Source organism: Lolium perenne, chromosome 1, assembly GCF_019359855.2.
Source record: "Lolium perenne isolate Kyuss_39 chromosome 1, Kyuss_2.0, whole genome shotgun sequence".
NCBI classification, from domain to species: Eukaryota; Viridiplantae; Streptophyta; class Magnoliopsida; order Poales; family Poaceae; genus Lolium; species Lolium perenne.
Genome location: NC_067244.2, coordinates 199,883,036 through 199,907,936, shown reverse-complemented (window position 1 = coordinate 199,907,936; position 24,901 = coordinate 199,883,036). Strand labels below are relative to the sequence as shown.

The following is a 24,901-nucleotide window of genomic DNA, read 5'->3' as shown; positions in this document are numbered from 1 at the left end:
AAATAAAGATCCCCGAATTGAGTAGCCAAAGGGGAATTGCCGAACCAAATGTCTTCCCAAAATTTTATGGATTTACCATTCCCTACATGTCATTTATAACCAAACTTCACTGCTTTAGTAGCCCACATAACACCTTTCCAGAAATCAATTACGGGTTTGGAACGTTCGAGTACTGGTCTTCGTTTTAATTTCGTCGTGGAATTTGATTTTGGCAGGGACAGGCAGGCAGGCAGAGGAATCTATTCGCCGCGACTTGGTGATAATGTTCAGTAAATGGCGGTATGAACAGTTGATGTTGGCGTAAGAACCTAAAGGCAACTGGGATGGCTTACATTTTCTGTTCTTTTTACAGGTGCATCTGAGAAGTCTCAGTGAAGATGGTTATGTTCAGCTCGGTTATGTAAGCATGCAGATATGTGTTCTTCAAGTGGCTCAGCGTTAGCCAGTGATCTTCTGGCTGGAGTAGTAGCAAGTTTATCATCTTACCTTAAGATCCAGAAATCATGATTTATGTTGCAACTGTGATATGGTATCTGTTATCTGCAGTTTCAAACATTGTATGCTGTTTTGGTAGTTCTTTTCCGGAAGTGTTTTACCTATGGACACATTAATACGTCTCAAACGTATCTATAATTTCTTATGTTCCATGCTAGTTTTATGACAATACTCACATGTTTTATACACACTTTATGTTATTATTATGCATTTTACGGCACTAACCTATTGACAAGATGCCGAAGAGACAGTTCATGTTTTGTGTTGTTTTTGGTTTCAGAAATCCTACAAAGGAAATATTCTCGGAATTGGACGAATCAACGCCCATGATCTTATTTTTCCACGGAGCTTCCAGAAGACCGAAGAGGATACGAAGTGGGGCCACGAGGTGGCCAAACCACAGGGCGGTGCGGCCAAGGAGGGGACCGCGCCGGCCTGTGGTGTGGGCCCCTCGTCAGCCCTCCGACTCTGCCCTTCCTCCTACTTATACTCTCCGTCGCGAAAACCCTATTACCGAGAGCCACGATACGGAAAAAGTTCCAGAGACGCCGCCGCCGCCAATCCCATCTCGGGGGATTCAGGAGATCGCCTCCGGCACCCTGCCGGAGAGGGGAATCATCTCTCGGAGGACTCTACATCACCATGATCGCCTCCGGAATGATGTGTGAGTAGTTCATCCTTGGACTATGGGTCCATAGCAGTAGCTAGATGGTTGTCTTCTCCTAATTGTGCTATCATGTTAGATCTTGTGAGCTGCCTATCATGATCAAGATCATCTATTTGTAATGATACATGTTGTGTTTGTTGGGTCCGATGAATATGGAATACTATGTCAAGTTGATTATCAATCTATCATATATGTGTTGTTTATGATCGTGCATGCTCTCCGTTGCTAGTAGAGGCTCTGGCCAAGTTGATACTTGTGACTCCAAGAGGGAGTATTTATGCTCGATAGTGGGTTCATGCCTCCATTGAATCTGGGACAGTGACAGAAAGTTCTAAGGTTGTGGATGTGTTGTTGCCACTAGGGATAAAAACATCAATGCTTTTTCTAAGAATATTTGTGTTGATTACATTACGCACCATACTTAATGCAATTGTCTGTTATTTACAACTTAATACTGGAAGGGGTGCGGATGCTAACCCGAAGGTGGACTTTTTAGACATAGATGCATGCTGGATAGCGGTCTATGTACTTTGTCGTAATGCCCTAAGTAAATCTCATATTACTCATCATGATATGTATGTGCATTGTTATGCCCTCTTTATTTGTCAATTGCCCAACTGTAATTTGTTCACCCAACATGTTATTTCTTATTGGAGAGACACCACTAGTGAACTGTGGACCCCGGTCCATTCTTTTACATCTGAATACAATCTTCTGCAATCATTGTTCTCTACTGTTCTTTGCAAACAAACATCATTTTCCACACCATACATTTAATCCTTTGTTTACAGCAAGCCGGTGAGATTGACAACCTCGCTGTTACGTTGGAGCAAAGTATTTTGATTGTGTTGTGAAGGTTCCACGTTGGCGCCGGAATCCCTGATGTTGCGCCGCACTACACTCCGTCACCAACGACCTTCACGTGGCCCTTGACTCCTACTGGTTCGATAAACCTTGGTTTCTTACTGAGGGAAACTTGCTGCTGTACGCATCATACCTTCCACTTGGGGTTCCCAACGGGCGTGTGCTTTACGTGTCATCAAGCTAAATTTCTGGCGCCGTTGCCGGGGAGATCAAGACACGCTGCAAGGGGAGTCTCCCACATCCAATCTCTTTACTTTGTTTTTGTCTTGCTTTATTTTATTTTATTTTACTGCTTTGTTTGCTTTCTCTATATCAAAAATACAAAAAATTTAGTTACTTGCTTTTATTTTATTTACTGTCTTGTTTGCTTTCTATATCAAAAACACACAAAAAATTAGTTACTTTCATTTATTTTATTTACCTTTTGTTTATTTCATCATGTTTCCTCCTAAGTTCACTCTGAAAGATATACCGGTAGGGCAAGGGTCTATCATTGGAAGAGATAATATAGAAGCATTTTTCACTCATGTTAGTATGGTTGAAGATTTTGAAGATAGACACTTGGTAGAACTTGCTCCTACTTATGAAATTTCTACTACCTCTTTAGTACACATGTTGAAAGCTAGATTTGTTAATTTCAACCCTATAATGCAACATATGTTTCTTACACTCTGTGATATGGAAGAAGGAGAAAAGAAAGATTTTGTTTTAGAAACCCTTCTTAAAGAATTCGGTGATGTAGCTAGAGAAGCTAGAAAAGTCTTTATTAAACATAAGATGCTTGGCTTTTATACCAATTTTGCAAATACCCTTGAAAAGATAGAAAAAGATAGACTAAAGTACACTAATAAAGTCAATTGTGAGGGGGGGATTAAAGCGCCAATACCTTGCATGCTCTTAGGAATGTGCGAGGCACTAGAAAAGAATTTTGATTGGATTGTTCCGGAAAATTTATTTGAGGAGGATAGTAAGCCTAAAAGTAATGAAAGAGGAGCCTCTGAAACTTACATAGACAAGATACAATGCATAGTTGAGAAAACTCCAAACCCCTCTGTTGATGCTTCATCTCTTGATAACACTTGATTCACACTTTCTGCGCCTAGCTGAAAGACGTTAAAGAAAAGCGCTTATGGGAGACAACCCATTATTTTACGTCTGCACTTTTGTTTTATATTTGAGTCTTGGAAGTTGTTACTAATGTAGCAACCTCTTCTTATCTTTATTTTATTGCATTGTTGTGCCAAGTAAAGTCTTTGATAGTAAGGTTGATACTAGAATTGGATTACTGCGCAGAAACAGATTTCTTGATGTCACGAAATTGAGTAGCCCCCTTTGTAGGTAACTCAGAAAAATCTGCCAATTTATGTGAGTGATCCTCAGATATGTACGCAACTTTCATTCAATTTGAGCTTTTTCATCTGAGCAAGTTAAGTTCCTCTAAAAAAATTGTCTTTACGGACTGTTCTGTTTTGACAGATTCTGCCTTTTATTTCGCATTGCCTCTTTTGGTATGTTGGATGGATTTCTTTGTTCCATTAACTTTCAGTAGCTTTGTGCAATGTCCAGAAGTGTTAAGAATGATTATGTCACCTCTGAATATGTGAATTTTTGATTATGCACTAACCCTCTAATGAGTTTGTTTTGAGTTTGGTGTGGAGAAAGTTTTCAAGGATCAAGAGAGGAGGATGATACAATATGATCAAGAAGAGTGAAAAGTCTAAGCTTGGGGATTCCCCCGTGGTTCATCCCTGCATATTTCAAGAAGACTCAAGCATCTAAGTTTGGGGATGCCCCCGTGGTTCATCCCTGCATATTTCAAGAAGACTCAAGCATCTAAGCTTGGGGATGCCCAAGGCATCCCCTTCTTCATCGATAACTTATCAGGTCACCTCTAGTGAAACTATATTTTTATTCCGTCACATCTTATGTGCTTTACTTGGAGCGTCTGTATGTTTTTATTTTTTGTTTGTGTTTTAATAAAATCGGATCCTAGCATTCTTTGTTTGGGAGAGAGACACGCTCCGCTGTTGCATATGAACATTGGTGTTCTTAGCTTTACTTTTAATGATCATGGCGAAGGTTGAAACTGCTTCGTTCATTGCTATTTGGTTGGAAACAGAAAATGCTTCATGTGGTAATTGGTATAATGTCTTGAATAATTTGATACTTGGCAATTGTTTTGCTCAAATAGATCATGTTTAAGCTCTTGCATCATGTACTTCGCACCTATTAATGAAGAACTACCATAGAGCTTGTTGAAATTTGATTTGCATGATTGGTCTCTCTAAAGTCTAGATATTTTCTGGTGAGGTGTTTGAACAACAAGGAAGACAGTATAGAGTCTTATAATGCTTGCAATATGTTCTTATGTAAGTTTTGCTGTACCGGTTCATTCTTGTGTTTGCCTCAAACAACCTTGCTAGCCCAAGCCTTGTATTGAGAGGGAATACTTCTCTTGCATCAAAATCCTTTAGCCAAAAACTATGCCATTTGTGTCCACCATACCTACCTACTACATGGTATTTTTCTGCCAATCCAAAGTCAATTACTTGAGTGCTACCTTTAAAATTTCATTCCTTTTCTTTGCAATATATAGCTCATGGGAAAATAGCCTTAAAAACTATTGCGGTAAAGAATATGTAGCTTATGTATCTTATTTCTTATAAGTTGCTTGTTGAGCGGTAACCATGTTTCTGGGGACGCCATCAACTATTACACCTTTGTTGAATATCATGTGAGTTGCTATGCATGTTCGTCTTGTCTGAAGTAAGGGTGATTTATCATGATCAAATGGTTTGAGTATGCATATTGTTAGAGAAGAACATTGGGCCGCTAACCAAAGCCATGTATCATGGTGGAAGTTTCAGTTTGGACATCAATCCTCAATCTCTTATGAGAATATTATCTGTTGTTGAATGCTTAATTATGCATTAAAGAGGAGTCCATTATCGGTTTTCTATGTTGTCCCGGTATGGATGTCCTAAGTTGAGATGTATCAAAAACGAGAAATCAAATGCGATCTATCTCCTTGGACCTTTGTACAGGCGGCATAGAGGTACCCCTTTGTGACACTTGGTTGAAACATATGCTATGCAATGATAATCCATGTAAATCCAACCTAATTAGGACAAGGTGCGAGCACTATTGGTATTCTATGCATGAGGCTTGCAACTTATAGGATGTCTTATGCATAACACATATGAATTATTGCTACCGTTGACAAAATTGTTTCTATATTTTCAAAATAAAAGCTCTAGCACAAAAATAGTAATCCATGCTTCCCTCTGCGAAGGGCCTTTCTTTTACTTTATGTTGAGTCAGTTTACCTACTTCTTTCTATCTTAGAAGCAAACACTTGTGTCAACTATGTTGATTGATTCCTACATACTTGCTTATTTGCATTCATCATATTACTTTGTGTTGATAATTATCCATGAGATATACATGTTGAAGTTGAAAGCAACTGCTGAAACTTATATCTTCCTTTGTGTTGCTTCAAAACTTTCTACTAAGAATTTATTGCTTTATGAGTTAACTCCTATGCAAGTCTTATTGATGCTTGTCTTGAAAGTACTATTCATGAAAAGTCTTTGCTATATGATTCAGTTGTTTAGTCATTGTCTTTACCATTGCTTCGAATCATTTCATTCATCTCATATGCTTTACAATAGTATTGATCAAGATTATGATAGCATGTCACTTCAGAAATTATCCTTGTTATCGTTTACCTACTCGAGGGCGAGTAGGAACTAAGCTTGGGGATGCTTGATACGTCTCAAACGTATCTATAATTTCTTATGTTCCATGCTAGTTTTATGACAATACTCACATATTTTATACACATTTTATGTCATTATTATGCATTTTCCGGCACTAACCTATTGACAAGATGCCGAAGAGCCAGTTCCTGTTTTGTGCTGTTTTTTGTTTCAGAAATCCTACAAAGGAAATATTCTCGGAATTAGACGATATCAACGCCCAGGGTCTTATTTTTCCACGGAGCTTCCAGAAGACCGAAGAGGATACGAAGTGGGGCCACGAGGTGGCCCAACCACAGGGCGGCGCGGCCAAGGAGGGGCCCGCGTCGGCCTGTGGTGTGGGCCCCTCGTCAGCCCTCCGACTCTGCCCTTCCGCCTACTTATACTCTCCCTCGCGAAAACCCTATTACCGAGAGCCACGATACGGAAAAAGTTCCAGAGACGCCGCCACCAATCCCATCTCGGGGGATTCAGAAGATCGCCTCCGGCACCCTGCCGGAGAGGGGAATCATCTCCCGGAGGACTCTACATCACCATGATCGCCTCCGGACTGATGTGTGAGTAGTTCATCCTTGGACTATGGGTCCATAGCAGTAGCTAGATGGTTGTCTTCTCCTAATTGTGCTATCATGTTAGATCTTGTGAGCTGCCTATCATGATCAAGATCATCTATTTGTAATGCTACATGTTGTGTTTGTTGGGATCCGATGAATATGGAATACTATGTCAAGTTGATTATCAATCTATCATATATGTGTTGTGTATGATATTGCATGCTCTCCGTTGCTAGTAGAGGCTCTGGCCAAGTTGATACTTGTGACTCCAAGAGGGAGTATTTATGCTTGATAGTGGGTTCATGCCTCCATTGAATGCAGGACGATGTGAGAAAGTTCTAAGGTTGTGGATGTGCTGTTGCCACTAGGGATAAAACATCAATGCTTTGTCTAAGGATATTTGTGTTGATTACATTACGCACCATACTTAATGCAATTGTCTGTTGTTTGCAACTTAATACTGGAAGGGGTGCGGATGCTAACCCGAAGGTGGACTTTTTAGGCATAGATGCATGCTGGATAGCGGTCTATGTACTTTGTCGTAATGCCCTAAGTAAATCTCATATTACTCATCATGATATGTATGTGCATTGTTATGCCCTCTTTATTTGTCAATTGCCCAACTGTAATTTGTTCACCCAACATGCTATTTCTTATTGGAGAGACACCACTAGTGAACTGTGGACCCCGGTCCATTCTTTTACATCTGAATACAATCTTCTGCAATCATTGTTCTCTACTGTTTTTTGCTAACAAACATCATTTTCTACATCATACATTTAATCCTTTGTTTACAGCAAGCCGATGAGATTGACAACCTCACTGTTACGTTGGGGCAAAGTATTTTGATTGTGTTGTGCAGGTTCCACGTTGGCGCCGGAATCTCTGGTGTTGCGCCGCACTACACTCCGTCACCAACGACCTTCACATGGCCCTTGACTCCTACTGGTTCGATAAACCTTGGTTTCTTACTGAGAAAAACTTGTTGTTGTACGCATCACACCTTCCACTTGGGATTCCCAACGAGCGTGTGCTTTACGCGTCATCACACATCTGGAGACATAGTATATGGTCATGATTTTCTGTCAACTTTGCTTTTCATTATGGTTCATATTGGCTACTTCCTATTTTGCTTTTCTGTCAACTATACACCTGTGCACTGTGAAACTAGTAGTAGAACACTGAAAAGATCCGTTAGTCTGCCAGGTTCAAACTAGTGTTAACCATCATCTTCCGGCAGCATTCAGTAACTAAATGTGCGGAGTATCGTCCAGAACCGAGTCTGATTCTGCTAGCCTGATTTTATGTGTACTAAGCTTGTTCAGCTTAGCTCCCAGACTTTGATATTGATCGCTTGATGGAGGTCTGGCAATCCAACTGAGAACCATTTTGTTTGTGGTGATGGTATAATGCAGACCTTTGTTGTGTAATGTCTCTACTGCGGCGGATCCATCCATAAGAACAGCCCCACCCAGCAACGCACACGCGCTCAACTGCAGCTCCCCTCTTCTCCACGGATGTTGGCGGATGTCCGCCGGAAACGACGGCCAGCAGAATTAGCGGACGCGGACGTAGCTAATTGCACAACTAATCTTGGCGGATGGAGCGGACAGGACGGACGGGGCCGGCGGCCTGTCCACTTTGCATCGTGATATTCGCGCCGGTTAACAACTCATGTCAGCTACACAAACAAGGTTGTTTATATAGCAGAGCTAGGATTCGAGCACAAAAAGGCAACATAAAAAAAAATAAAGAGTACTTCGTAGAGTATATATTTTCTATTCGCGAAAAAAAAATCATAGAGTATGTTTCTATTTTAATCTCTCATGAAGTTGGCACACAATACTTACCGTTCCCGGTCAATTTTAACTCTAGACTTGTTTGGCGCGTAAAATTAACTATTCTCATGGACAGTGCAAGTCCACGCGTCGACATATCCACTAGTGGCGGAGCTTGCCAGGAATTATGGGGGGGGGGGGGGGGGGACATAAAATATCTATATCTGGGGGGCAAAGTGCTAAAAAAATCTCTTCTAAGCCTTGTAAAAAAAATTCCTTCCGTAATTCTCAAAAAGTTGGGGGGCGGTGCCCCCCCTTGATTTGTACATAGCTCCGCCACTGATATCCACCACCTTCGCGATCCGTTTCATGCCATTTTCGGATGCGACCCACCATGTAGTAGATGAAACGTAAATGGAAACTATCGATGGGTGGGTAGCACAACGCGACAAGGGCTCGGCGTTTACATTTTCATTATATAGATCAACATACAAGGGGTTAGGTATAATACAAATCTTTGATACACGAAGGCACTTAACTAACCATATACCCCTTTCAAAAAAACTAACCATATACAACGTATACTACCACCCTCCCTCGATATCAACCGTTGTAGCAGCAGATTGAGATTACGCTTTTGTTCTTAGAGTGTCTTGCCGTTAGACACGCATAAGATTGTTCTTCGTAGCGGGAGGAGCCGAACATTGACCTTGTGGTGCTTGGTAAAGCAATAGCAATGGTTATGCTTATCTTGTTCTTCCCATCATCCCTTTACGAGGATGAGAACCTCGACTCGGATTTTGATGATGATTCATCGGAGTTTGAGTCCCATTATAGTCCAACGAAGGAACGGGCCATGTATATGTCCTTCTTCTCCTTCTTGTCTTTCTTATCATCCTTGTTGCTATCGTATCTTCTTTCTCTCTTCTCGGTGTTGCTATCGTATCTTCTGTCTCTCTTCTCGATGTTGCCATCCTTGTTCGTCTAGCTTGTTCTTCTCGTTGTTTTGGGGACAATTGGTGATGTAGTGTCCATCTTCACCACACTAGTAGCAGGTTCTTTCACTAGAATCCTTTAAGTACCGTTGGCTATGTTCGGAATTAGCACACTCAAACGTGATATGAAAATACATAGTGGAATAATATGTAAACATCAGCACCACTAATGCACTAACTCCACACATCGTTGCTCAATCACATAAGGAAACATATGCATAAAACATATATGGAGAAACATATTCTTCCCCAGCCGAGGACAAGTCATGGGTCCTCTCAGCACACAGGTAGCTGATTTCTATAGGGAGGTAGGACAAGTTCTATGGGCTCTCCGCACATAGGCAACAACAAGCAACCAACACACCGGTACACCAATCCTTTTTACGTGGAAACTTTCTCAACTTGGAACGAAATCAATAGAGTTAAACCAAATCAATAGCTAGGCTCTTATACCAATTGAAAGATTGAGTTGCCACGAGTAGACACGGATGGATAGGATTTTATAAAGTATTCTCAATTTAAAGGAATAAACAAATGCTTCAAGTAAATTACTGAGTAGTTTGATTCCCACAGTTCAAGATTATGAAGCGAAAAAATATATCCAAAGATAAATAGAGCAAATTTCAAGCTTCAGAAAACAGATAAACATAACAATATTAACTTAAGCTTCCATAACAGTTCATGTAGATAAAGCAAGCAAGTATAGCAGATGAACATGAACAAAAATGAATTCTAAAGAGAGGGAGCGAAGACACCAGTTTGATTCCCACAGTTCAAGTTGTTGGCCTAGCTAGATCTACGTCTTTGTTTGGAGAGGCTATGCACGCGCTGCATTGGTTCAAGCTTCACGAAGCATTGAGCACATTGGATGCTCAAACAAATGTCGCCTAACCATTTACGAGATTCCAAATCTCCACAAGTAACTAGCAGATTTTTTTTTTTGCTAGAACGTGATCTTGTTCTGTGCTCAACCAAACTCAACATTTTCTCTCTAGAGATGGGATATGGGTGAAATTCCATGACTAGAAGTGCCACCGCCCTACCAAATTACATGTGAATGGAAAGATAGCTTACTTTCACATAAGTGGGCTAAATCCAAGATCAATTCAACAAATTTACTGGGTGCCAAGTTCAAATTTCGCTAGGCTACAAACTTATCGATATAGGCCACAATTCATGCGACATCATCAAGCTTGTTGCAAGAATCCTTGACCAAAATGATGAGCATAAAGATATGAAGAATGTGTTAGAGTGGGAAGAGAGGGGAGTTGAAGGTGCAAAATAAATATGAATGCTTCGTGAGCTTGGTGGGGATACAAGCCAAGAAGGTGGCTATGGCTAAAAACATGATGGCCATTGAGGTGGAAAAGCTTAGGACTGCCCGATCTTTTGAGAGGATTTTTTGCCTTTCACTGTAGGCAGTTATAGGTTAGGTCCGATCGACCTCCGAGCGGAATAGTATATGTGCATTCTGGAGTGTAGATCAGACAAAGAACACTTCCTTTACGTGCAACTTCCATTCTCTTCATCAATCTGAAACAAGGTAGGCTGGCAGGTATGCAACTTGGACAGCGATATTCTGTCCTAAAATTTTGCTATCGTTAGGTTAGGTCAGCTTTTCTTTGCTCTGACCCGGCAAGTCTTCGTACATGCAACGCTACTGTTTGACCCGTATGGAATCCGTTGAGAGGGTCAGCCAAGATGTGGACGTCTTGGTCAGTTCCCTTCAGGAAACTAACTTCGTCAAGAAAGGCAGCAGCATCCAACTTGACTTGATTTGCAAAATCAGCAATCAGCAGCAACTGTCACCAGCTATTCTTTTTTTCTTGTCTAAACACCATCATATTAATAAGAAAAAAAACAAATAACAGAACAGACCAATACCAGGGCAAGCATATATAGTTTGAGAAAATCTCAGTCACATGCAAGTGACAGGCCATGATGCCCATTCAGTGAATCAGCATCAATCATACACTAAACAGTCACCACAACACCCTACGATGATCAGCTGGGCTACTGAGAATCTGAGATGATGGAACTAAGGGAAAATAAATTTACTGAAAGAATGATTAGAAACACCCGGAGAAGATTCAGTAAACAAATGAAACTATGAACTCAATTTGCAGCATGAGAGACGCTGTCAGTATCAGACCTATTTTGCCTCAAGTGATTTGGATGTGTTCCTCCCTCGGCTTGTCTTCAGGAGAGGTTCTAGTTGTTGTCCCGGAGCCGGAGCTCCGGATCTCCTCGATCCTCCTCACCACATCCTCCATCCGAGGCCGCTGGTCAGGAGGAATGGCGACGCACGCCATTGCGACCTGGAGCAGCTGCACCATCTCGTCCTCGGTGTTCGAGTGCCTCAGCAGGTCGACGTCGAAGACCTCCGAGGTCCATTCTTCCCGGACCACAGACTGAACCCACCTTGGGAGGTGCTCGATGGAGTCATCACGTCCGGGGGATCTGAGGGGGGCTTTTCCTGTCAGCATCTCGAGTAGCAGCACGCCAAAGCTGTAGACATCGGATTTCTGCGTTGGTTTCTTGCCCTCGAGGACCTCCGGTGCACGGTATCCGATCAGCCGTGGATGAACGTGAGGGGTGGCCATGAGCTGCGCGAGGCCAAAGTCGGAGACGCAGGCACTGAGCTCCTGCGAGAGAAGGATGTTGTTTGACTTGATGTTGCCGTGGATGAACTTGACTCCTCCTTCGGTGTGAAGATGAGCGATCGCACGTGCGGCGCCAAGAGATATCCTTACTCTTGTCTCCCAGTCCAGTGGTGCTCTTCCAGCAGATTTATTCCCTGTGTATTTACAACCAACGGTAAGTCTGTGATCATGTAATTACGTTTTAATACATATGTACATAACTGAAAATAGCGCACGGTGGTACATCAAGATGCCAAATTAACTATATGCGGGTGGAAAGGAAGAAAAGAAGACCATGGAAATGGTATAAACTACGAGAACCACCTATTGCTGGGATGTAGAATTGTGGGGCATATAACTTCACCCACCAGGCCACCAGGGTACAAATCATGTGTACGTGTGGTGGTGTGTGTTTGTTCGTGCGTTAAGGCACACCAGTGCCTCCTTGCCAACTGATATATTCTTGATTCCTCTAAAAGCCAAGGCCTTAAAAAACACCACCAATTCTTTTCCACGCATTTCAACACACAGAGAACGACAGTAGCTCAACAGACTAAGAATTATAGCTAGAGAACTACAAAAGTAATTCCCTTGTAAAAGGCTGTGTGCATCAACCGATGCAGAGGCCGGGGCACACCCCATTTCGAAAAAGAAAAAAAGTAATTCCCTCAGAATATTCTCAAAAATCCAGAAAAGAAGTAGAAAACCTAAAATAAACCAATAAATCAGCGAGGGAACTTGTTGACATCATCAGCTTGCACTGCCTTAATCCATCTTCCATTTTCCTTCAGCACGATAACAGCCAAGGGTCGAAAAGTAGTGCATAAGGAACTTATAGTTGCAATGTTGTACACATCTTTTAGCTATCTAATTCAGAATAACCAACTCGTGATTTCATATAACTAAGTAATTGTCTTCATCACTCAGTTCAAGATTTGGAAAGAGATTAACATAAAGGCAACCACACTGTTCACCGTGTCAGAGTCAATTGCACAATTTTGGTGTATATTTTTTTGTTTCCAGTTTGTACTAAATCCCGGACACTTATTATGGATCGGAGGGACTAGATTATATTGCGCAGACTGCAGATTTCTACTTGTTCAGGATCGATCTCAGAGTACTATATATTTAAAGCCAACATGTACTGGTCATCTATGGAAGTGTTGAAGCACCGCTATTTTTTCTTTGAATATTTTGTTCTTGCTCATGTGGTATTTAATCATCTATATTCACCGCTAGGATCAGCTATATCTTCAACTTAAACAAACAAACTCAAGGCTGAACACAACTTTCATACTGGTAATGAAATGCTTAGTGTTCCGGGGGGGGGGGGGGAGGGGAAATGAAATGCTTAGTGGTTCAAATAGAAGACTTGGAATAAAGAGCATACCATGCAAAGCAGCTGAAAGGCTACCCGGTGGAACATAGTCATAAACCAAGAGCTTCTCGTCCTTGGAGTAATAGAAAGCACGCAAGGGAACAACACCCTGGTGGTGCTGGCCAAGCCTATCAATTATCTCCATTTGCTGTTCGAATTCCTTCTTTCCTGCCACCACTTCCTTTAGTCTCTTCACAACCACTGTTGTGCCATCCTCAAGAACGGCTTTGTAGGTCGTACCGTGACTTCCTTTTCCAAGGACTTCAGCTGAAGCCCTCAACAGATCCTCCAAGTCAAAATTATATGAACAGCCCTCAAAGAAAACTAATTTGTTCCTCTCTGCTTCTTGAACACCACTGCTGTATTCTTGCTTGGATTTTTCTCCCCTTCCACCCACAACACCCTTCCCTTTGGATGAAGATGCAGCTGTGCCAAGCTCCCCGTCTTTCTTCCTCTTGAAGATGCATATCAAGAGTATGATAATCAAAATTAACAGCAATACCCCTCCTCCAGCAATTATTGCGATTATGATAGCAGTGTGATGCTTTCTCCAAAGCCTTCTCCAAAAGTCTTTCTTGCTGTCCTGGGGAAATGGTGTATTTGGAGAAGGAGAAGGTGCGCTTCCTGGACATGGTTCCAAGGGAAACCCACATAGAAAAGCATTCCCCAAGAAAGAATTGGCTGGAAACTTCTGCAGAGAAAGCGGTATGGCCCCGCTAAAGTTATTGTTGCTCAAATTCAAATATTTCAGATTGGGGAGGTGAAGATCAGGGATGGGCCCAGAAAGAGAGTTGTTCTGGAGAGACAACCCAGTAAGTTGAGTGATATTTTGCACTTGCAATGGGATTTCACCAACAAATGAGTTGTACGACAGGTCGAGGAATGCTAGATTTGAAGACAGGGAAGTCGGTATTATTCCTGACAAGTTATTGTGCTGAAGGTAAAGAGAGTGCAGAGAAGGAATGGATGGTACATCAGGGGGGAGGCCAACAGTAAGACGATTAGATCGAAGGCTCAACACCTCCAAGGCATCAAGCTTGCCAAGTATGTTCGAGGGCATAGGACCAAATAGTCCTATAGCAGGTAGTCGCAGCATACGCACACGTTTCCCATCTGGTGTGCATGTAACCCCAACCCAAGATCTGCAGACCTGGGTTGTGAGGGTCCAGTTGATCTTTCTTGCATGAGGCAGAGATGCCGCAAACGCAAGAAGGGCTTGTTTGTCGGAGTTCAGATCAGCACCATTGGCACAAGGAGGGTGCGGAAAGAACAGTGAAGCCGAAAGAAAAGCTATGAGCACAAGATGTTGCATTGTTAGGATGGCTAGAAGAACAAGGAGAACCAGAATTATAATCTGAGGGTCATCAATGCTTCACTCCTGCACAAAAAAGGGAAACCAAGTCAAGAGTAAGTGGGAGTAGTTCATAACATCCAGAGTCAGAATTATATACAGGTATAAGTGGAAAAACATACGCTAAGTGCAAGAAATTTCGGACATAAAACTGAGCTGATGAAGCACATGAGTTTTTGTAATCTAGATATAGTTGCTTTGCGATTAAGCAACCAACTAAACTAATTTCTTGACAGACCTTGAGAAAAGGCTAAGAGAAGAGAAATACTCTTTCCTTCTGTCATCGAAATGCCTTTATGAAGGACCAATAATGTAAAACTGCTGTACCAAGCCAAGCTTTCTAAATTTTGTAAGTTCATACTACTGAAGGACTACGATGGCACTCAACTACACCGCCTATTGCAAGATGGTCTTTGAGGGACAACTCTAGGCTATGGTGTATATGTAAGTAAGAGGGCTATGGATGAAAGAAAAATGCTATCATCCATTAACGGCTTACAAGAAGCATTTTCACTGGTGTTTGCAATACAAGGTGGTTTTGGAAAATGTAATATCAGGTTCCTGGTCCTGCCAGAGAATAGAAATTTTGATGGCTACAAAGAAGTACATTGTGAGATCAACAGGATCTGACACAAGGTGTGTTATGCTATTGGCCCCGGCTTCTAATAACAAGGAGATTACCCCCTACGCAAACAGTAAAAGTGCAGCTTTATTCAGCAATACCAACAGCTTTTAAGATCCGAGGAACCTACATATCTATCAGCATTTGAAATACCAACAGCTTTAGACACTTTGCATCATAACTGATCCTCGTTAGTGACATCTAACCGCCGACTAGTGTCGCTAATGTCTTTGGCAATTGGCTTCATGGTATTAACTCAAGGTTTAAAATGCTTCTAAGGATGGGGGCGCTAGCAGTTATCTGGGCGCTCTGGCTATGTAGAAATGACAAGATCTTTAATGACAAAAATTGCTCTTTGTTGCAAGTCATCTACAGATGCACAGGTATTCTCCGTTCGTGGTTACCTCTTCAGCGTGTGGAGAACCGAGACCTATTTACGGAGGTCTGTACACGGTTGGAGGATACGGCGAGGGATACTTTTTCCCTACATGGGTGGCAGCATAGTCTACGGATAGTAGCTCCTCCCACATCTTAGGCGTCATATGATTCATCACTCCGATATGTATTTCGCCTTTTTATTTTTGTAACTCTGGACTCTTGAGACAACAAACGGCTGTGTGCATCCTGGTTATGCAGAGGCTGGATGTAATTGCTTCTTGAAGTAATAAAGCATCCTTTATCGAAAAAAATCATTATTGGAGTAAAAGATACTATAATTCATAAGAAAATGACAAAGTGCTACGACTGGTCGATACGTTCAGGTGGCCATCAGGTTTCTCAACCGCTACACACCAACCTCCCCTTGCAAAGGAACATCCCAACGAATGCCATTCTTGTCTTCTCTTTAGACTAAACCAATTTAAACCCCCACTCTCCAAATTCATCATTGCAGGTTTATCTTGACAAAAAAAAATTCGAGATGGGGCCGGTGTGGTCATGTGCTACACAAAACGAAACACGCATATCTTTTGATAAAGCAGTATCAGCACACTTTAGCCTTTTTCCCGCAGAGGACACCTCAGTTTCCTTAACGCCTAAACAAGGCCGCTTTGGACATAACAGGAAAATAAAGGACACGAGGATAGCGACAAGGCGGCGTTCCAATAGGACTTCCGATTGATAAAGGAAAAGCACAGCACAGCACATTACTTCGTGAGATCCTTCGCGCTGGTGTAATGTAACATGCACAAAAGCAACAACAACGCAGAGGACCTACTAACACGAAGGCTCCATTACTGCGAGTAATGGGGTTGTCTTCAGAAGGACCAAGCGCTTTGAATGAATAAAAAAGCGGTAGCACCAAACCAAAGAGTCCATCCAGCGCGTAAAGCAGGTGGTCTCAGATGCAAGACACCAAGGGGACGACGAGAGGAAGAAAAATACTCCTATGATGGTGTTTGGAGGGCATCGTCGTGGGGGCTCTGTGCTCGTTTAGTGGATGTATGTGATCATGGGCAGCACGGCACATATGACACACCCTGGCAGAATGATAGACCAGGGCATCTCAGGCTTCACGCCATGGGACAAATGTGCACGGCGAGAGCTATCGCTCTCTGCGCACTACATACAAATACAACAGTTTGCGGCAGTAGAAATGCAGTGCGGTACCCTGTAAAATCTATAAAAAAAAATGCAGTGCGGTACTTTTCTCGCAACAGTGAGATCGCAATTTGTAAGAGTCCACGCTTTCATGTTCCCCTAGAGGCTAGAGCACCAAGATTGGAGATTGTACAGGTAAATTTGCTGCTTGCAGCCACATGCCTGGTCTGCTGCCTATTTCGCAGCTAGCTCCAGGTTTACAGGTACAGGTGCGGCAATGGTCAGTGAAAAGGGGTAAAGATTATGGAATCTAGAAACTGAAGCTAAATGGCCTCAGTAATACAATGGAGGGCGTTTAACTCCTCCAGTAAACACTTCTGATGCACATACTCCGTACATTATACTGTATTATTTTATTTTCATTTTAAGAACAACAATAAGTGCGCAGAAAGAGACCGACCAGCCATAGTATTTCACGAAACCGTGCGTGCGAGTGCGATTGACAGCAACAGAAACGAGAGGAACGAACTGCATTGTACTCGAGCACGAAATTTCCATACCTCGGGAAAGAAAATCCGCCCCACATCCCAGCCTTGCTGCAGCCAGAGCCGAGCTCCGCCCGCGCCATGCTCCCTCCCCGCGAGCAAGAAGAGAACTCCCGGCCAGCGTGGGGGAAGAGAATTCCGGCCTCCCTGGCGGCCGCGCGAATCGACCAACCGCTTCCCCTTCCAAGGCGCCTCTACGGTCCCGCCCGCCGGCGGCTAGGGCCAAGAACGCCGAATCACGCGGCCCGGCACCGAGGAACGCCGGCCCGCATTCCGCCGCCACCACCTCCCGCTACCGGCGGACCCCGAGCTCTCCGGCCGCCTCCCTTCTGTCACTGCAGCGCGGCTGTGCCTGTGCTGGCGTCTCGCGGGAGGAGTGTGCGGTGCGGTGCGTTGCGCGGCTGTGTGCGAAACTGGGCGTGCATTTAAGACAAGTGCGCGCCGTGGTCCGACCTGACGCCGTGCCCGCGAGGCGGGTTTTAGGGGACCAAAATGACGGATCTGCCCCTGAACGTGCCCTGCCCTGCGTGGGCGAGACGGTGGGCCCGGACGGATGTCCACAGCGTGGCCCGTGGTGTGGTGGGCGAATTGCGAAGCCTCTGACCAGTGGGCCAGAGCATTGGTTATATTTTTTGTGTGTGCTAAAACAAAACATTACCACGTACAGTACCTGCATCTTTGGCGTTATCGTGTGGAGCTTCTCGTGGTAACTGCTCACGCCAGTTGTACTTTGTCCTCTAACTATTGGACCATTACAACTTTTTTTACGGGGCAAGTTGTAATTATCTTAGTACTACTACTGTAGTACTGCACTCGTACAGCTACTGTTATTATAGTAGTATATACTTGATTAATGAAGTGGTGCATTGACTATTCATCCATCTGCCAATGTGCGCAAGGTGAACAATGGGCTGATAAAACTTGATGTAATACAGTATGTGCAGAAGTTGCTATACGGCTGGTGTTTTAGTTTATTTATAATATAGTTCATCCTCGGCTGACCACGCAAAACATTCGATGGTCTGCCAATATGGAAGACAGCAGACCACATTCTCTCTGGAATGCATGATTTCGTTTTCGGAGAACGTAACGTGGCACTTTATTGATCGATCGAAAGATACTACGTCCGTTCCAAGAAATAAGCACACACGCACGTATTTTAAGATGAACTTTGACCATATAAATTGAGCAACAAAATCTTGATTATATTATAGGGAATTAGTATCGTTCAATTCGTATTGAGTAGAACTGTTTAATGATACTAATTTCATACTCCATGATTATATGGAATTTGTATCTATTTGAAATAATTCTTGGACAAACAAAAAAGCTCGTAAAACGAAGGCGCCTTATTCCTTGAAGTGGAGGTTGTACTACTTGTTAAAAAGTTCTTACTCCAGGATAACACCAACAACAACAAACCGAGGGCTTAGCGGATCGAGCCAATTTTATGTTTTACAACACTTGAATTCCTACCCCAGAACTTAAACGAACATGACTCAAAACCACCGTTGGAGTTCTCATCTCACTTACTTATTTATGACCCCAGCAATAGAATCAGAGACCAATGAAATCTTCATAAAAAGTGTTCTTTTGAAATCGTCAGTGCTCGCGTGGTCGAGCTCGAGCTCAGAAGGAAAACCCGTTGTCCCTTAGCTACACAACAGAATGGGGTTTCCACTGTGATCCCGGGGAACAACTCCACATCCCATCTTTCGATCAGTCGGGAAGATTTTGAGGAGTTTGATTTGTTCCGATCCAAATTTATATAAAAGGGGGTTAATTTCTGACGAGTGGAGCAAGACTTTGTGCTGGGAGGCTTGGGCCGTTAAGCCCATATGGTGTGCCCTATAGTAATGTCTCGGAAGAGGGGGGGCAAGTGCCCCCCCCCCCCCCTCCCCTGGTGGTAGGGATCGTTATGTCCATCCATAATACATTTGGTAAGCCGTCGATTAGCGTTGACCTCCTCATTGGACACTCACGGCGTTGTGTAAGCACTCCCGATATAGTGAAGGTTTGCTGAATGGCGCCCGTGTTTTTTTTCTTTCTGTTGTAGAGGGTTTTTCCACGTTAAAATCGTGTGTGCCCTGCGTGTGTTTTGTTCACTGTTTGTTCATTTGACTGTCGCGTTTATAACAAAGCTCATGTACAGAAAGAACAGACCTCCACGTAAATGATGAGGATCTCGGTTTGCAGTAGATAGAAAAATTTGTGTCCAGGAAATATCACTGTTTCCAGCGCTCTTGCTCATAGAGATGAAGGTTGGGTGACCAACCACGCATTGCTTGCTCAACATCATCGCTTGGTCGAAGATGACAAAGTCGCGGAAACCCAGCCCTCTAGGGTGTTTCGAAGAGCCTAATTAACCACTCCCACGACCGCCAACGCATATTACCGCGCCCGTCCTCCAACCCCCGCCGGTGATTGGGCTATATTCAGCTTCATCCTGTCACGCATCGAGGACATGAACTTGGAAGCAACTCATCACGGAGTCTTCCCTTTGGAATGCATTGATTTTGAAGATTCCGTTGGGTATGAACCTGGTAAACGAACGAATAGGTAGTCTATTCGGAAATGTCAAACACAGTTTTTCCCCTCGTATTTCAGTCGCTTTTACTTTTTTGTTATTTCGTAACTGTCATGGTATGCTGCCATTTAGCTTCACGGTGACAAGTCATTTTCTCATTACTTTGGCTCTTTTGTTTTCCATTTTTATTGGTATCACGATCGTTGGATTTCAAAGACATGTGCTCCATTTTTTAGCTTCTTATTACATGGGGGGTCCCATTTCCGTTAGCACCCTTCTTAGTACTCCTTGAGAGGGGAAATACATATTGGCTCTTGGATGCCACACACCCCTATACTTGGAAAATAAAATAATATATTAAAAAAAGTTAAAAAAGTTTCAAACTTTTTGGGAATCAAAGATTATCAGATATTGTACTTGAAACAAAATATTTCCCTAGAAAATTATTTTTATTGTACCCTGGGTAAAAAAAAACTCAAAACGCCCCATAACCAGGTACTATTCACTTTATATTCGTCATAATTTTGTATTTTTTGCCGTGAAGACCATGGGAATTATTTCGTTTCCAAACATATTTTTACGAGTATAATCATCCTTGGTTTCTAGGAAGTTTTTTTTTTTGACTTTTTAAAATTACTATAATTTGTTTGGTCTATGGGCGTGCAAAGTCCGCTTCCTCCTTGAGAGTTGAGATAATCTCTTATATTCGCAAAGTAGTTAACCCACGGTGACTTACCTAGGGCTAGTCTAATCAGTTAGTCTGTCCCAACAGACAGGCAACTCAATTGAATACGTAATCGTTATTCTTTAAGAAGGGTATATACGGCGTAATTGAGGGGCTCAACTCCGACGGCAGTACTCCCCCGCTCCATGGGTAGAAAGGTCCATGGATCATGCGCCAATAATGATCCGTGCCAGTACGGCGACCTAAATCGAGAGGCTTGGCAATTACAACATGGAGCTGATATATATGTGCAAGCAGCGACGCCAGCGATCATTTACGCCGGCGGCAAATCGGGCGATCAGCACATGGACGCCATCACGCCGATCCATCGACCGATCGGCCTCTTTTGCCGATTCAGTTCTTGTCACCGCTGGCTTAGCTTTTTGCGTGGGCGCCTCGCGTACCAATCTACCTACCTTCCCGGAGTACGTGAACCGGGGCCGGGGTGATGCGCGTACTACGTACGTACAAAGGGGAAAGATCAAAGGCCAAAGGGAGAGAGAGATAAACAAAAGATACATGCATGATCCAATGTAGCTGTGGCTTTTGTCTTGGCCTTTAGCTTTGGTGTGCTTTGCTAATGGCGACCCACGCGCATGTGCTGGCTGGGTTCAGAGTGGTTGCAACGCAAAGCTTGCTTGCTTGCTTGCTGGGGATGGATCGGCTATGGGCGATTTGCACAAAAATAACCCAAAAGTGAAAGAAAAGCACAGAATGACCCTCCGGCGAAACTATTTCACCAATCTAACCCTTTTGTGTGGCGCCCCCCACACGGGCGCCACACATGCCCATGTGGCTCCCCTCCTGCCGGCGCCACTGACCCAGCCGACGTGGCCCCCTCGCCGCTGAGCTGGTGCGCCCATCCGACGTGGCAGCATGTGTGGCGCCCCTCCCAACGGCGCCACACATGCACTTGGAATTGCCCAAACATACTGTGAGACAAATCCTCTGGGACTTAGCCGTTTTGCGAGGCTCGATGTGTGGCGCCGATGCCACGGGCGCCACACTAGCATGTGTGGCGCCGATGCCACGGGCGCCACACATCCACTTGCGAAAACGGCTAAGGACTTATCGTCCGGAGCCCCTGGATGTTTTCGACCCAATGTTTGATATAAGTTGGCATGTGTGGCGCCGATGCCACGGGCGCCACACAAGCACTTGTGGCGCCAGTTGGAAGGGCGCCACACATTGACTTGTGTTAAAAACATGAAAAATCCTACCAAACTCCAACAGTTACGAGTACAACATTGGACACAACAAGTAGCAATTTCATGACATACACATATTACACTTCATAGGTCACATTGGAGCACGTAGATTCAAACAACAAGTAGCATTACAGACCATGGTTCGACATGATATAGGGTTCACAAATCGATACTTATGAATATAGAGTTCACAACAACACGTGGGCACATCCTAGTAGCGTCCTCGACGTGCCGTCCTCGCGGGCTGCTTCCGGACGGCCATCCTCTTCGTCCGCTGCCGTGGCTGCTCCTGCTGCTCCTGCTGCTGCTCCTGCTGCTCCTGCTCCTCCTCATCCTCCTCCTCCTCCTCTGAAGAGAACGGCTCGTCGTTCCTCATCCTCGACATATCTGATCTCCGCCGTGGCCCCTCATCCTCCTCGGTGACAACCTTCTTTCCTCGGCTGACATAATCTTCCGGAGTGTACCGGTTTGGACCCTTGCCCCTTGGCTTCAACTGGTAAGCTGACCGTGCGGCTTGCTTGGAGGTACGCTTTGGAAGTATGCCTTGACTCAGAATTAGCTCGTCCTCAGGAATCTTCACAAACACGAACACATGAGATTACAAAGTTGAAATTAGTAAGAACATGTTTGACAGCAACAAAATAGTCCATACCTCCCGCTCTTCTGAAGAGGAAGATGTAGCGATTTCGGCTTCCCGGCAACCTAGCAAGCTGGCTAACCGCCGCATCTTTCGTGCAGTGTTCTGCGTCATCCCGTTCATGATTACAAATCCACCACATCATAGTATCGTACATTCAAAGTTGGTGAACATACCTTAATGAAATACCGCAACGGTCGGACAGGCTTGTCATCTCTCCCGCTCTGCTCCCACATAACCTCGCACTCCTCAGCTGTTTTTTCGATCTCCTTCCGCTGTGACAAATATAGCATACACAATTGAAGCTTTCACATGGCAATGTAGATGATGTACTACTTAGTGAGAGAATAAAATACCACGAAGTTCAGCTCGGAAGCAATAGAAGTCGATCTCCCTCTGCGAGCAAAGCTGTCGTGCTGGCTTTGCCCAACCTCATCGAACTGGATGGGGTCGTCCAAGATCTCCTCAGGATACGCGTGTTCTCATGGAACCACTCGAGGTAGTTGTTGAAAGCGGCGAAGTCGTGAGGCACAATCTGCTCAGGGCCAGCATTCCGTGCCGCTGCCAAACACTGTTGGAACGCTGCGATGTGGCCGCTATGATGGACTGGCCAATTTGTGATCTTCCTCTGCCGCTGCCTATCAAGCCTGCAAGAATCAACAAGTTAGTTTGTACCTCTTCTATCAAGAATCTTCCATCGCATGATTCCAGAAGTTTACCTATGAAGCGCCTTGTCCGTGTCTTGCCACACTGGTGGGCACTCCTAATATAGCCCAAACTGTCTCATCACTCTTTGCGGCTGGTGGTGTTCAACAAGCCACATGCATATGAGTGGGCAGCGCATACGCCAGAACCGCGCCTCCTCCGTGCACTTGTGGTTGAGGTCAGTCATCGACGCGCCAATACGGTAGTAGCTACCATATGGCTCCCATTCCACCTGCAGCATACAAACATCTCAGAATTTAGAACATGCCAGTAGAATCAATGAAAACTAGGATTGCAAAAGAGTGATCGGTTACCTGCTCAGCGGTAAGAGTGTCCAACTCCGCAGTGTACTGCATGTACATGATCTTTGGATCGCCCGACATCTCCGAGACATTGTCCCAAAGGTATGCCCAAGTGGGCTCCCGATCAGGAAAGTGAGGGTAATGAGGCCATGGCCTCTCGTTGAGTACCCTAGACCGCCCAACTGATAGGCGGTCCCAGCTCCATACGGAAAGTAGGAGCATGCATCCACCAATACCGCCGCTCCCAGTCCTGCTCCCAGTTCTGCGACAAGCTTCGTCCAACTGCGCACGTAAGACATTTGGTTAGTACTCTGTCTAGCACACTACTATAGGAAAATAGTACATAGAGCAAATCATCACCTGCCGGTAGAGGTAGGCAAGTGCCGCTGTTCCCCAACTCCAACGGTTATCCAACACCGTTAGCGCCTTCAGCCAACACCAATGGGCCGCCTTCCCCCACCGTCGGGAAAGAGAGTCCTCGAAATCATGTACCATAAGTACACGCGGGCGTACGTCCTCCGAGTGTCCTCGTCGGCCTCTTCCGGGCATTCTCCAAAGTTAGTCCCTGATCCATTCGAAAGACGCGCGGCGGGAGCTCTCTTCTTTGGTTACGTTGGCGACGGAGGAGCCATGCCAATAAGCACCTGCATCTGCTCGCGCCACCCATCAGAAGCTGTGTTCATACACAGCGGCTCGCCCTGAATAGGTAGTCCAAGGATCATGGAAACATCCTGGAGAGTAGGGGCCATCTCGCCGGCCCTTAAGTGGAAGGTGTGAGTCTCCGGCCTCCACCGGTCGACAAGGGCGGTGAGTGCCGAGGGGTTCATGAGTGGCCCCCCACGGCTTACAAGGGATATGAACGGGAGAAGACCGGTAGGCCGGATGAACTCCGTGTACCTCTCGTCATACGGTATATCCGATGTGCCATGGTAACGAATCTTCAAAGGTTGAAGATCCGTTCCCTTCTCCGTCATATGAACAGCCCGGTGCAACCTGTCGTACTCTTCATCAAGAAGCCACACCATCCTACATGTATGAGCAACACATACAACATATTATGAGCCATTCTATATCAACATATTATGAGCCAAAATATGAGTTATTCCATCACAAATAATAGACATTTCAATACATACATACATAGAATTTGAACACATACATAACCATTTTATATCTACATAGCCAAATCTAGGGTTCATATCCAAATCCACCAACATATCCAAATCTAGGGTTCATATCCAAATCAACTAACATATCTAGGGTTCCTACACATACACATTCAACACTTACATATCCATTTCAACACATACATAGCCATTTCAACACATACATGTAAAATTTCATAATATAGTCAAGAACAACATATCAATGGTTCATATCTAAATCCACCAAAATCTCGCACCAACATATCAATGGTACATATCTGGAGTTCCACCAAATCAATGGTTCGTATCCAAATCAATGGTTCATATCCAAATCAATGGTTCATATCCAAATCAATGGTTCATATCCAAATCAATGGTTCATATCCAAATCTACCAAATCCACCAACAATAGTGGACGAATCAGAGGGAATCGAAGGGGAATACCTTGAGGAATGGAGGAGGAAG

The 24,901-nt window shown here is 44.1% G+C and overlaps 2 protein-coding genes and 1 long non-coding RNA gene across 3 annotated transcripts; 1 reads left to right on the top strand and 2 right to left on the bottom strand.

The window, feature by feature from the left end:
• The first annotated feature begins 209 nt into the window (after window positions 1-209).
• On the top strand, window positions 210-652 carry LOC127319021 (uncharacterized). The gene is made up of 2 exons (XR_007862336.1): window positions 210-279; window positions 353-652. It is a non-coding gene; the product is annotated as an uncharacterized lncRNA (long non-coding RNA).
• Window positions 653-10,981: 10,329 nt separating this feature from the next.
• On the bottom strand, window positions 10,982-17,587 carry LOC127318947 (probable inactive receptor kinase At5g58300). The gene is made up of 3 exons (XM_051349282.2): window positions 17,204-17,587; window positions 13,144-14,509; window positions 10,982-11,908 (listed from the first exon to the last, which is right to left on the bottom strand). The coding sequence occupies exons 2-3, from the start codon at window positions 14,441-14,443 to the stop codon at window positions 11,274-11,276; spliced, it is 1,935 nt and encodes a 644-aa protein (XP_051205242.1). The 5' UTR covers window positions 14,444-14,509; window positions 17,204-17,587; the 3' UTR covers window positions 10,982-11,273.
• LOC139833782 (uncharacterized) lies at window positions 17,481-22,755 on the bottom strand. The gene is made up of 5 exons (XM_071824126.1): window positions 22,641-22,755; window positions 22,461-22,559; window positions 22,300-22,389; window positions 21,941-22,221; window positions 17,481-17,787 (listed from the first exon to the last, which is right to left on the bottom strand). The coding sequence occupies exons 2-5, from the start codon at window positions 22,518-22,520 to the stop codon at window positions 17,481-17,483; spliced, it is 738 nt and encodes a 245-aa protein (XP_071680227.1). The 5' UTR covers window positions 22,521-22,559; window positions 22,641-22,755.
• Between the last annotated feature and the right edge of the window lie 2,146 nt (window positions 22,756-24,901).

Coding starts and splice junctions, on each gene's coding strand:
- LOC127318947 (XM_051349282.2), bottom strand. CDS start 14,443: ATGCAACATCTTGTGCTCATAGCTTTTCTTTCGGCTTCACTGTTCTTT. Junction 11,909..13,143: donor CCTTTCAGCTGCTTTGCATG/GTATGCTCTTTA, acceptor GTAAATACACAG/GGAATAAATCTGCTGGAAGA.
- LOC139833782 (XM_071824126.1), bottom strand. CDS start 22,520: ATGTGGGAGCAGAGCGGGAGAGATGACAAGCCTGTCCGACCGTTGCGG. Junction 22,390..22,460: donor CGTTGCGGTATTTCATTAAG/GTATGTTCACCA, acceptor GGGATGACGCAG/AACACTGCACGAAAGATGCG. Junction 17,788..21,940: donor CAGGAGCAGCAGCAGGAGCA/GCAGGAGCAGCC, acceptor CCCACTGGTCAG/AGGCTTCGCAATTCGCCCAC.